The sequence below is a fragment of the Heterocephalus glaber genome, unplaced genomic scaffold (genome assembly GCF_053883595.1).
Source record: "Heterocephalus glaber isolate CG9 unplaced genomic scaffold, H.glaber_assembly_v1.0 deba00000818, whole genome shotgun sequence".
NCBI lineage: Eukaryota > Metazoa > Chordata > Mammalia > Rodentia > Bathyergidae > Heterocephalus > Heterocephalus glaber.
The window spans coordinates 18351239-18364593 of record NW_028258164.1 but is presented as its reverse complement, the minus strand read 5'-3'; the positions used below and the strand labels follow the sequence as shown (position 1 = coordinate 18364593).

Here is a 13355-nt window from a genome sequence, read left to right as displayed (position 1 = left end):
GAACAAACCCCCGAGACCCACGATAGAGATGCCACCAACCCTCAACCGGCAGCCGGCCTCTCTGCTGAGTGCTGCTCCACCCCGAGCTAATATTATAGCAGCACAGCCACAGAGGCCTTGGGCACCCAACTCACAAGTTCCATGGGGGCTCGGGTTCAAACTCTTATCGCTGTGGAAAACAGCCTAAATATAAAGCTGTTTCATTCTCCCACTACTGCTTGAGGGTGCTTAAAAACAAATAGCCATAACTCAATAGTAAGCAAGATACACTCTATCCAGAGCAGACAGAATTTTGGTGACCACCTTGGGTGGCTAAAACTATAATAAGAATACTACCTAGGTACCGGAAACAACAGAATTCAGGAACATACTTTTTATTGTACAACTCAAACCATTTTTATTTCATGGTTAATTCTGAAGAAGTGAAATGAAATTACTATAGAAAATATAGAAAAAGGATAATCTACAGATTGATCACTTTATGTTTATGGAAAAGAATATAGACCATGATCAGTGGTCTCCAATAAAAGCAGGTACGGCTGAAGGGTAGCTCAGAGGTACACTGTGCCTGGCATGGATGAGGCCCTGGGTCCCATCCTCAGCACAAGATAAATAAATAAAGCAGGTACAACTCTCAGAAGGGATATATTCAAAGAAAGCAAATGCTTGTAAATTATGATCTTTGGTTTTTCTGAATACTGGTAAGGAACTTTCTGTTGTACACAGCCGGGGGATACAGAGGAAGCGGCCTTTGAAGGCTGTGGTTGCCCAAGCAGAAGTCTTCCCATTACCTGGAAAGCTGTGTTTGCTGAACATCACTGGAGAGGATGAGCAGCTGGAAGAAGTAGGGCTCAGGGAGCTCCCTACACAGCCAATGAACTCAGCTTAGGCCCAGAGAAAGGCACCTAAGAGAAGCTGGGGGCCACTGAGGTCCCAGGCAACTTGGATTACTGGTATTCAGCTCAACCTCCAGCTTCAAAGCCTTGGCAAACCCAGGGAGCATTTCATAAAGGGAAGCCAATGATACATAAGAACACATTCTCCCAACTTTTGAAAGTCAAGATCAGCTGCTAACCTTGGGCATGGGAATGCATGTCTGTAATCCCAGTACCAAGGAGGCCACGTGAGCCATGGCAGTTTAGCTACTTAGTGAGACCCTGTGTCAAAATAAAAAATGCAGAGAGGGCCAGGGATTTAGCTCAGTGGTTCCGCCGCCGGCCTCACAAGCGCAAGGTCCCAAACTTGATCCCTGGTATCCAAAAAACTAAAAGCAGAGGGCTAGGGATGTAGCTCAGCACAAAGACCCAGGGGTCAATCCCCAGTACTGCAAACAAACAAACCCAACCAAACCTACCACCTATCAATATCACACTCTATGATACATTAAGTGTACCCTGAATTCTACTGAAATACACAATTATGAACCATGTTTAAGTTATACAATCTGATAAAAATTTCAACTATAAGACCAATATTACCAAATAATATGACTTACAGACATTCTGTTCCAATTAAATCAATATTCTGCAGCAAGAAAAGAGGAGCCATTTTCAAATAGAACTAAATACGATAAAGGATTTGTTCCAATAAATATTCTGAACTTAATTGGCTTAAATGGACCTAGGTGCTTCTATCTGTAAAAAGTGTTCACCATGACATTACCACATCCTTGAGCTGTTTATTTATTCCCCGTCTGGAGGCTGATTTACAGGCGATAAAGTGAGATCTCGACCCACAGCAGCAGCAAGAGCCATCTGCTAATGGAACTCTCAACTGAGAAGTGACCAGCGACACGAGGTGACTCTTCCCATGCGGGAGCACTCCCAGACCTCTCTGCACTTTGTCACAGTAACAATCACTAACATATGCATTAAGGAAAATTTAAATACATTACGACCCAATAAATACCACAATCAATCAATATACAATTTTCTTCTCTTCAAGATTTAATGCTCAGGTACCACATTATTAGTGCTCTACTATTATATTTACTTAGACCCAGACAATTTTTTAGCATGTTGGTACAAAGTTAACCATTTATAATCATATGATAATCACGTGTTTTAGAAACTAGCATTCCCATAGGAATCTCCATGCTGAAAGCTATGCAAAAAGAGTATCTTAAATGTGTACAACAAAATTAACTACCATTTTCAAATAAAACCAGTTTTTAAAGTAAAATTTAGTATTTAAGTTCATTTATTCATTTTATAAATCTTTATCCAGTTAGTCATCATAAACACAGACTAAAAGGCCAAAAATCCTATGTAAAATTTAATTTTTGATTAGCATGTACTGACTGTACATTTGAATGGAGCTCAGTGTGATCTTTTTAAATACATGCACAGCTTGTGCTGATCAAATCCCTGAGTTCACATTCCACCCCTGCACACTTACTAGGAATTTCATGTCCACATGTAAGCCCTTTTCTTTGTTTTCTTAAACTTCCAGACAAACATGCAAAACAGTGAACTCTAGGAACCTCTTTTCTTCCTAAAGTAACCTGCTTCAGACACTCCATTACAGAAAGAGAAATTGGCTAACGCACGTTGTGTCTTCATGTGAGAAAATGACCTGCTTAAATCTATGCTAAGGAATCTGCTATCACATTCATGGCTGAAATCAGTCACTTCAGTGAGGGGCCTGCAGATACCTTCTGCTGCTGTGGGTGTGTAGGGTACAGCGGAAGCCTGCTGTTAACCTCCAAGAATGCTTCAAGTCAGAGTAGCAAAATCTGGAATCTCAATCAGGTGAGGTACCACTCACGCCACCAGGGGCTGTGAGGAACAGAGACGAAGGTAGTGTGGGCCAGGGTGTGGAGTCACAGAAGCCCACACACACCAGTGGACCCCAGGACCTCATTTCTGGTGATATGCTCAAGAGAAACAAAAGTGAAAACAATCTAAGTGTCCACCAATGGATGACCAGACAAACACAATGGACAGCTATCAGTCTTTTCTCCCTGAGCAGCACTCCCAGATGCCCCAACGCTCCCCAACTCTTCCCCTGCAGTCTCCCCAGTCTCCCTATACCTGGGCCCCACTTCCAAGACCAGTCTCTGATCTCCCTGCCTACCTTGGTGTTTTCCACACCCCTCTGCCCTGACCGACACTGCAGTCGAAGGCCAAGACCGAAATCCATCCAAAACCAAACCAAAGGTGGGTGGTCATGCAGGTCCCCTCACTGTCTTCCTTGGCGAGCCACACCGGCAGAGGCCATCCATTCCTCTTCCCCTTTTCACACCAGTTTGGGTTCTTCCTCCTCAGCCCAGAGCAAGCACATTTTTCACATTACAATGAAAACATCACAAGGATAACCCAAGTACCACCAACTCATGAACAGACAACCAACACGGAGTAACAGGAGACCAAGCATCCAGAAACACTGCAACCAAGGAACCCTGAAAATGTGATGCTGAGCCCATGGAATTCGTGCCCAGAGGCCATGTGTTGCTGACTCTGAGTACTTGCTACACCTGGCCAGAAAAGGGAAGGCAAAGTGTCGGCCTGGGGTGGGGAGGGTGATGCAGTTTTCTAAGACGGAAGCCACAGACCTGCACTTCAGACAGGTGAGCCACGAAGCACATGACACACATCTCAGGAAGCCCATGTTGGGAGTTCAGTGGCTGCTGCGCAGCCCTCCCAACATGGCCCTTCCTCCAGCAAGCACAGGACAGCTAACTCAGCCTCGCTCAGCTGAGACCCTTGTCATTGAGCTAGATTCCTAACTCTTTCACTTGGACCTCATCCTCCCATGGCCCTCTCTCCCTAAAAACACACAAGTCTCTCCAGTCATGTGCTCACAGCCCTGACTCCTGCTACCCACAGAGTGACGTTCAAACTTTTCATCACAGAGTACAAGGCCTCAAGTGTGGCTGCCACTGCTTCTACAGGTGGCAGACATCTCAATGAAAAGGGTCAGAGAATAAATACATAAGCTCTGCTCAGCTCTGCCCTGTAGAAGAGCAGATAGGAAAACATGCATGTGAGCAGGCCTGGCCCATGGCTGTGGTGAGCTGGACACTGTTCTAGAGTTACTTCCAGCCACCATGGACTTGTGGAAGCCACATGCACTGATTATAGTCCTTGTTGCATGATCCAGTCTATTTCTAAAAATGTGCTGGAGACGAGTCCTTAAATATCAGGCACCTGCCATACACGCACCCTAACGAATTCACCCAGGTAGGTTTTTACTTACCTACAGAACAACACCCAGAACAGAACCAAAGGCCCATGAGATCCATGACACTAATTCTATGGAATAATAACCTTATAGGTGGGTATGCTCTGCGCATCATGCAGTGACACTTTTGAGTACCTGACAGGAGTCATTTCTTTCTGCTGCCCTGCAAGAAGCACATTCCAGATGAAAATACATAAGGCAACAAAGAGAAAGAAATGCCCTGAAGTGGCCCAGGCTACCTAGCACCCAGTGCTTGGTGCCAAGTAGGTAATGGTGGAGGAGGGGGACAAAACAGATGTCGCCTCCCTGAGACAGATGAGGCCTTGGGGGCCCTGTTGCAATGGATTTGAAAGCTCTGTCCTCCTCTCAGTTCTAACTGGGTTCTGACACAGAGACAGTGCATGGAGTGAATGGATTCTCGGTCATACTAGTGAGTCCTAGGAGCTCGGAGCCTGAATACAGCAGAATCCCGGGATACCTCCCCCATGCACCGAGCCTCTCACATATAAGTGCCACCAGCCCCATGGGAAGGATGGGTGATTCTACCCTCAGCTTCAAGAGTTTCAGGCTAAGTTTCAGCTCTGGATTTTACTGGAATAACTGTTCAACCACAAGGTTCTGGAATTAGCAATTGTCAACATTTACTTAAAATGTAAAGAAAAAGAATAAAACAAATGCACCCCAGATATAAAATCTTGCATGTTAGTAACCAATTAAAAACAGTAACATGGGCCAGGGATTTAGCTCAGTGGTTCCGCAGCCTGCCTCGCAAGCAAGCGCAAGGACCTGAGTCCGGTACCGACCCAAACAACAAAACAAAAACAAAAACAAAAAACCAGTAACACTAAAAATAAATAAATAAAAGCAGTAACACTTTTTGGGCTAAAAGTGACTGTGGGGGGAGAAGCTCTGAACTCAATCCTAAGGCATGCCCGTCTACGACAGGCCTTGTGCACCCTTGTCTGGTTTCTAACTTGAACCAGAGGGAACACTGAACAGAACCTGAAATCTCTGCTGGTGACATAATTAATTGTTCCCCTTTCATTTACAATAAAGGCTGAGCCAGTCTGAGCAGATGGCCGACAGATGGAATGTCCTGGCTCCTAGAGCATCACCAGATTATCATCCTCAAATGTACAATTTTTTTTAGAATCTTCACACAACATATAGAACATATGGTCTTCTATCTCACAATACTTTAAAATTACTCACCTTAAAAAAACATACTAGGGGCCGGGGATTTAACTCAGTGGTTTCGCCGCCTGCTGCGCAAGCGCAAGGACCCAAGTTCGATCCCCGGTACCAAAAAAAAAAAACCATACTAAATCATTCACTTTCACCATTATCAAGAAAGTGTTAGTAGTCTGTATGATCTATAAGCTATAGATGACTTTTGCGGCTCCATCTTTTTTTTTTTTTCCCTTTTTCTGATCCTGGGGATCAAATTCATGAGCTTGCGTTTGCCAGGCAGACATGGTGCCACTGAGCTACATCCTGGCCGTCTAAGCTGTCAATGACTTTTGTAATGCTTTATAAACACACACCCATCTTTTTTTTTTTTTTGGTACCGGGGATCAAACTTGGGTCCTTGCACTGTGGAGGCAGGCGGCAGAACCACTGAGCTAAATCCCTGGCCTTACACCAATCATTTTTATGTATGCAATTACTGTGACCGTAATATTAGGAGGAAAGGTAGTTGCCATGTGAATAAATACTATTTAGTTATCAAAGTTAGGCTAACAATGGGGCCGGGGATTTAGCTCAGTGGTTCCGGCGCCTGCCTCGAAAGTGCAAGGCCCTGAGTTCGATCCCTGGTACAAAAAAAAAAGGGAAAAGTTAGGCTAACAATTATGCATATACACAGAAACACAGGACAGCATCTGAGACCTATTTTTACACAGAGATTACTTTACCTTTCCCAGCATCCTGCCCAGGAAGTAGTAATGTCTGGCGAAAGAGTCTCCCACAAGCATCTGAGCAGCAGGGCTGGGGTACAGAAGCCCTTCATTAGTAGTCTTAAAGAACCCCTGGTTGGGGTTAAATCCTGACTTCAGGAGTTCATTTAAAAACTCTCTGAAAATACCACCACCATCGATTCCGGCTTCATCCAGGCCATGGGCATTGAGCAAGTGCACACGGATTCGCTTTTTTAAATCAGGTTCTATTCAGAAAGGGAGACAGGAGAGGAAAGATGTTAAAAGGAAGTTATAAAATAAACTGTCTTACAGATCTTAGGGAAGGCTACTGAGACTGCTAGGGACATTTTCCTAGAAGGCTCAACAAGGCAGTAATACTAAAAGGCGATGATTTCCCCCACAGCGTATGGGGCACAGAGAGGAAGCAGTCCCTTTCCACTGACACATCAAGAATGGAGCTGGGAAGCGCAAGGTCCCAAGTTCGATCCCTGGTACCAAAAAAAAAAAAAAAAAAAAAAGGAGCTGGGAGGAAAGCAAGGGTTTAGGGAAAAAAGCAAAACCATCCACCAAACCTTAAGGATACAATAGCCTGAAACATCTCAAAGGAGGGGAGCGGGATTAGGGACAAAGGATGGTACCAGAGTGGATCATCATTCCCCAGAAAATTCAGAGACCTGACACTGGGGCTCTAGAGCCCCAAATGCAGCCAACACACAGGACCACCAGCTCTGCTGTCCACCATGCAGGCACCAGAACTGTTCCTCTCCAGACCACCCCAACCAAGAACAGCAATGCAAATCTGTGACTTTGGACTGGCCTCTGTGTTAATACCCACACCTCCCCAAGGATCCGTGAAAATCAAATCCACACTTTTGGCTATAGCTCACCCCCACCTCACCCAGGGATAACAACAGTCACCACTGATGGCTTCACCAGCGAGATGTGTGCTAGAATTTTACATGATTACATCAAGGCCCCTAATAACTATATGGGTAAAGAAGTATGGCCACTTTGCAGCAAAACACCTAAGGGCAAGAGAGTTTAAAATTACTGTATTTATGCTTAAGTCAAAAAATTGACACTATAATGACATGAATATGTTTCCTATGTACAAAGCCTAGGCTCTGGCGCACTCAGACATGGTCTCTCCCCCCCCCCCCCCCCCAGGTACCAAGAATCAAACTCAAGAGCTTGTGCTTGCAAGGCAGGCCAAGCACTACTGAGCCCAGCCCATCTTCTACAATCTTTTTTTTTTTTTTTTTCATCTTCTACAATCTTAACTACTATTCCTATGTGAAGGACATAGTTTTCAGTGATAATTATATTCTGTAAGCATACTATTTGCATCTATTTTGGTCAATATGATCACAAAATACATTCCGGATAAAATGCCAAAAGAAATCTAATCAGCTAATTACAGATGCAACACACAAATACATTTGAGTATTTCCTTCCTTTACCGTTTCATAATTTTTTTGAGACAAACAGTTCCACTATGCAGTTCAGGCTGGCCTTGAACTCACTATGCAGCCCAGGATGATCTCAAATTTCAGGTGATCCTCCTGCCTCTGCCTCCTGAGTGCTGGGAGTACTAACCTCTCAAATACTGGGGATTAAATGCAGGGCCTTTGTACTGAGCTTTATCCCTATCCCTTAAAAATTTTTATTTTGAGACAGGGTCTCAACTAAGTCACTAAGTTGCCCACCAGGCTCTCAATGTGCTGGGATTACAGATGTGTACCACCACACCCAGCTTTAATACCCAATTTTAAGAAAGAAAGCATTTTCTTGTCATATACACTATTTCACAAACTGATTGCTAGTGGTTAGCAGGAGTAGATTTTGTAAAAACTGTAAAGTGAAAAACATTCTCTACAGGAAATGCTCAAACATGGTTCAAGGTGGGAGCCCCTCCAAGGGCCAGGCTCAGAGGGAGCGTGTGCATGGCTGGAATTGAGATTCCAAACTTTCCTAAAGTTCGCTTCTTACACAGTAAGATGCAAGAGTACAAAAGTGCTTTCAGCATCAAATCTAGCCTTGGAGGTTGGTGACACTACTTGTTTCCAAAACGAATTAGAAATTTCTAATTATTAGTAAAAAATTTAATGGAAGAAAACAGAAAAACACATTAACACAATTTTAGCTTATTCCAGTTCTTCAAACAAAACCAAACCAACCAACCAATGTATGTACGAGTGCGGAGCCAACCGTGGGCCTGGGCAGAGGCTATGTGCTGCATCCCAGATGGAGGGCCAGGCAGGGCACGGCCCAGAGCAGTGGCCCCGAAGCCCCCATGACACTCCCAGGAGGGAACGGGACAACTGCTCTGCGCTCTCCATGCCACTGTCACACCCACGACAGCTCTGCTGCAGGGCAGAGCAGCGGACAGCGCAGTTGGTGCCCCCAAGTGAGTCTAACGCCACCCAGACCAGAGTCATGGGCAGCCACCCGCTCCTCGGAGCGCCACATAGACGGCTCTTGTAATGGTCACCCGAGCCTGCAGAGCTTCCTCCTGAGACACAGTGAGACAACAAGCGCTTACAGGGACCAACTTTAATGACTGGATGCCATAGGGGATAATCACATTGACTGATTGTATGTAAATGATTAGCCAACAAAGCAGCTCAAACCATTTCTCTTAATTAAATGCTCCATGATATTTAATTTCCCTAGCAAAAAGCCAAACACGTTTAACACATGATTTAAAAACTCTTATTCATAAGGCCTAAATTAGATAGTATTTATAAAAACCCTGACCATTATAGCATAAGTATTACAAGAATTTTCCAAATTCTTGTAATCCTCATGCAATTACCAGTATGCACTAGAAAGCTCCTGAGTAATTTTCAAAGCTGAAACTTCATTAGGAAATTCAGGGCTTGTTATAGTTGGGCAGCAATGTCTTTAAAAACCACATACATGAAATAGATTTACAATTAATTTAAAACTGACAATAAGCATTCATTTTGGCCAAGAAGGGCACATACATGTTCCAGTGCAACATGGTGCCACTGCTTATGGCTCACCCCAGATGCGGCTCCCAGATGCAGACAGGGAATCTCACTCCTCAGGAGCCTCCCACAGTAAACACTGTGCTCTGCTCTAAACAGACCACCCATCATGTCACATTTAAGGTTTTGACCTATTGTATTTTTCCCCTAGTGTTCAATCACAAAGCCAACAAAACTTGTACACTTACTCTACACACTGAGCAAAGGGTAAATGATTCTCCCCAGGTTGTCAGAGCAAAAGACAAACACAGAAGATACAGAAATGCTGCATGAGAACCTCTGAACTCATGTTGGAGGTGCGTAGGACCCCAAGGAGGCATGCTCACCTACAGTCCCCAGCTAGACTGCCAGGCAGGCAGGAGTCAGGCTGCCTGGTTTGCCTCACACAACCATATAACATGGAAAACAAAAGTCCTGGAACTGAATAGGTAAACAGTTCCAGTCAACTTTCCTCCACCCCCACCATGGATAATAACAATTGGTACTACACAGTGGAGGTTCTGTTTTCTTAGAAGAAAATGAAACTATTTCCCTCACAGAAAAGGAAAAGGAAACTGCTATTTTGTATCTAAAAACCTACCATTAGCTGAAGGTCTGATACAGCTTTCCCTTCAATATAAACCATGAAAATGATATTCTACAGTTAAAAATGTTACTTTACTATGTAAGCTGATAAAAGGACTTTTTTGTTTTTTTGGTAACAGGGATCGAACTCAGGACCTTGTGCTTGTGAGGCAGGTAGGGAAACCACTGAGCTAAATCCCTGGCCCAAATAGGACATTTTTAACAGTATCAAATGGTAACATAAGACAAAGCATGTTTTACTGACCTCCAAGTACTACCCAAATTATTGCTATGGTGTAATTCTCTTTTACTGTTTATAAAGAAATCTGGATTGCATTAGCATTTATTTCAGTATATTTCATGTGACTTCAATTGGTATTTACACAAATAGGCAGCAAATTAAAGTTTAGAGACAGAGAATGATGGGAAGGGGGGAAGAGTTTCTAGCCTTTAAAAAACCCAATAAATTAAAGGACTCTAGTGCAATAACTGCAAATTTTAGGAATATTATTTGATAATATACAGCTCCCAAATTTGATCTACCTTTCCTGTCAGTTTAAAGTTATTCTATTTTTACTTTTATTTTTTTAAAAAGTCATTCTAGAGAACCAGGTATGGTAGTGTACACCTGTAATCTCAGCACTCAGGAATCGCAGGACGATCACCACGAGTTTGAGTTCAAGGCCAGCCCGAACTACATGAGCCCATCTCAAAAAAAAAAAAAAATCATTCTAGAGCAGTGGTGGCAAGCCTACGGCATATGTATTGTTTTTCTTTTAAGCTGAAAGATGTTAATATACAAGTTGTTAATATGTGAGTGTTAAAACCTCAGTATTCAGGTTTAACAGTAGTGTTGGTACTTTGCAATAAATAAGAGGGTTTTGGGTTGTAGTTTGGGTACTCATCTCTAAAAGGTTCACCTTCATGGTTCTACAACATGATGATGGACACAAACTTTTTTTTTGGTACTGGGGATCAAACTTGGGTTCTTGTGCTTGGACACAAGCTTTTTAATAAACGTTTTCTAAAATGACTGTCCAGCTTCCTTCTGCCATTCACAAATATACAAAGAGAATTATACAATACCATTTTCTGGGGAAAGTTTGTCATAAGCATCTTCATAAATATAGTTTCTTCTTATTGTGACATTAATTCCATCCAGAAATGGACCATCTCCTTGAACTTCTTGCTTATCTGCATAAATCAACCTTTGAAAGATCTAACAAACAGAGGAAATTGCAAGGTTATCAAAACAGATTCTTTGTTATAATACAAGCAATTAAGGAGAGAATCTGCTAAGTTTTCATTTTATATCTCCATAAACTCCTAAAATTTAACAGCCAAGATAGCAAACATTGATTTTATCAATAAATGAATACTATGAATAATACCAAATAATATGAGTGAATAGCATTTCCTTTTGTTTTGTTCTGAGATACGGTCCTTCTTACTATGTTGCCCAAGTTGGATTCAAGCTCACGTTGATCTCCTGCCTTAGCTTCCCAAGTAGTGGGATCACAAGCACAGACCACCATATCTGGCTACATATTTCTTTTTTCCAGTACCAGGGACTGAACTCAGGACTTTGTGCCTGCCAGGCAGGCGTGGTGCCACTGAGCTACATCCCCGGCAAACTCAACTCATTCTTCTTTTCTTTTTTTTCCTGGTGTCAGGGATCCAACTCAGGTGCAAACTTGCAAGGCAGGCACGGTGCCACTGAGCTAAATCCCTGGCTCTACATATTTCTAATACTGCTGCTTTTCCCCATGTTATAATAAATTTTGAAAATCCATGCTATAGTATATTTTCATTTATAAATCTTTATAAAAACATAGGGGTGGAGGGAAGAACGAATTGCCCTGTAAAGTAGCACATGTATGTCAATGGGAATAACTCCACAATAATGAAAGTTAAGTAATCTTTCTGATGTTGAAAATCCAGCAGAGGGAGCTCAGGAATTATGTTCTGTGATGTCTGTGGTGTCTGTGGTTTTTAAGGAAGAGACATCAACAGCGCCCAAAGCCACTGTCTTTTGTTCACCCTGCAGAGTGCACAGGCTAAATAAAACCGTCTTGAAGTTATTACCTGAGCAAAGAACCTGTTAACTTCCAGACATATTCTAAATACAGCCAGAGAATAGAAAGCATTTTAAATGAAATTTGGAAACGAGATATATGTAAACAAAGTTTTATACATTAGTCAAAAATCAATTGGCAAGGAGTTATGTGCCCATTTCCTTCTCACAAAGTAGTAACTTTCACATGAATGTACAAAAACATACCTTTACTAATTTTGCATTTTAAAAACAATGCAAATTCACCACAGCAATGGTAGGCTCCCCAGACCCCCATGAGCCACTGCCAGTACAGCGAGGCCTGAGACAAATGCTTTCTATCTATACACAAAAGCTGGGGTGGGGCTTAGAAAATATCACAACCTACTGGAAAAGCATCAGTGACAATACGTAGGGACTTTTCTTGACATTAACAGGCTGAGCTCTCACGAGGTGGAACAGTGAGTCCAAACAGAAGCCATACCTTCACACGCTCCTCAAAGGGGACCACGAAGGGCAGTTCTGTCAGGATGGCGAGCTGCCGCTCCTCAGACACCGACAGTGGTGGTGACTCCACTCCCACTGCAAAGCATGGAGAGGACTTATTAGCTCATTTCTACTTTCCCACTTCCACTGCTTGGTGCATCATTCTGAAGACCGCTAATACCCTACCAATTCCCCTACCCACCCTCATTCCACACGCACACCCCAGCCCAGTCTAGCATCTCTGAGGTCACTCCATGCACAGGCACTGCCCAGGCAGCGCAGGGTGGGGCCGAGGGCTTCAGTGGCTCCACTAACAGAGCCTTGCTCCACAATGGAGACCTCTGTATCAAGGCCCACGAAGCCTTTGAATACAGCCTGATGAAGTGAGGTCCGAGAGTTCCAGAGCTGAGGTGGGATGTGCTCTGGCCTGACCTGGCCTAAAAGGAACCAATCCTCAATAAATGTGTTCCCACAAGAGAGCTGAGCACTCTGGCAGCTGAGGCTTGGCCCTTCCAAACTGTCTTCAACCAGGAGACAAATCCACCAAGATTTCTATCAGTTTATTAGATAATTTTAAAATCTGTTACAGTCCACATATAAGTAGAACCTATATAAAATGCACTTGGTTGGAGTATTGCATACAAGGTAAATGCACTGCATGCTCACTAACTGCCAGGCAGGTACCGGGGATCGAACTCAGGTCCCTCCATTTGTGAGGTAGGTGGCGGAATCACTGAGCTAAATCCCTGGCCCTTTCCATTATTTCTAATGGCACTAACAGCAGTGGGATCTAAGGGAACCTGAGTTCACGTATGATTGCCACTACATCCCCTCTTCAGCTGGGCTTTAAAAGTACATACCTATATGAACATATTTTTTCCTCCTCATAATTACTCTACCAAACCCTCACTGGGCTTGGAATTCTTCAAGTTCAAGCTCTGTGTATCACTACAAAACAAATTCACTTTGGTAGCTGAGGTTCAACTAGTAGGAAATTTTTAACTATCAGCCACTGAAAATATCAATCAAGAATTATTTCTGTATGTTTGAAGATATAACAAAACTTAATAAGAACTCAGTAAATTCTCAAAACACGGCCATAAAGATTAAAATCTGACCATCCTTAAAAAAGAAGAAAGACAG

General features: G+C 43.1%; 1 protein-coding gene across 3 annotated transcripts in view; it reads right to left on the bottom strand.

The window, feature by feature from the left end:
- Positions 1-13355, bottom strand: part of Ube3c (ubiquitin protein ligase E3C) — an 89924-nt gene that overhangs the window by 29123 nt on the left and 47446 nt on the right. For all 3 annotated transcript variants that reach the window (XM_004860324.3, XM_004860325.3, XM_087207720.1), the window contains 3 exons: positions 12211-12308; positions 10760-10892; positions 6096-6343 (listed from right to left, as the gene is read on the bottom strand). In XM_004860324.3, the coding sequence (XP_004860381.2) occupies positions 6096-6343; positions 10760-10892; positions 12211-12308 (479 nt within the window). The remainder of the gene's footprint in view (positions 1-6095; positions 6344-10759; positions 10893-12210; positions 12309-13355) is intronic.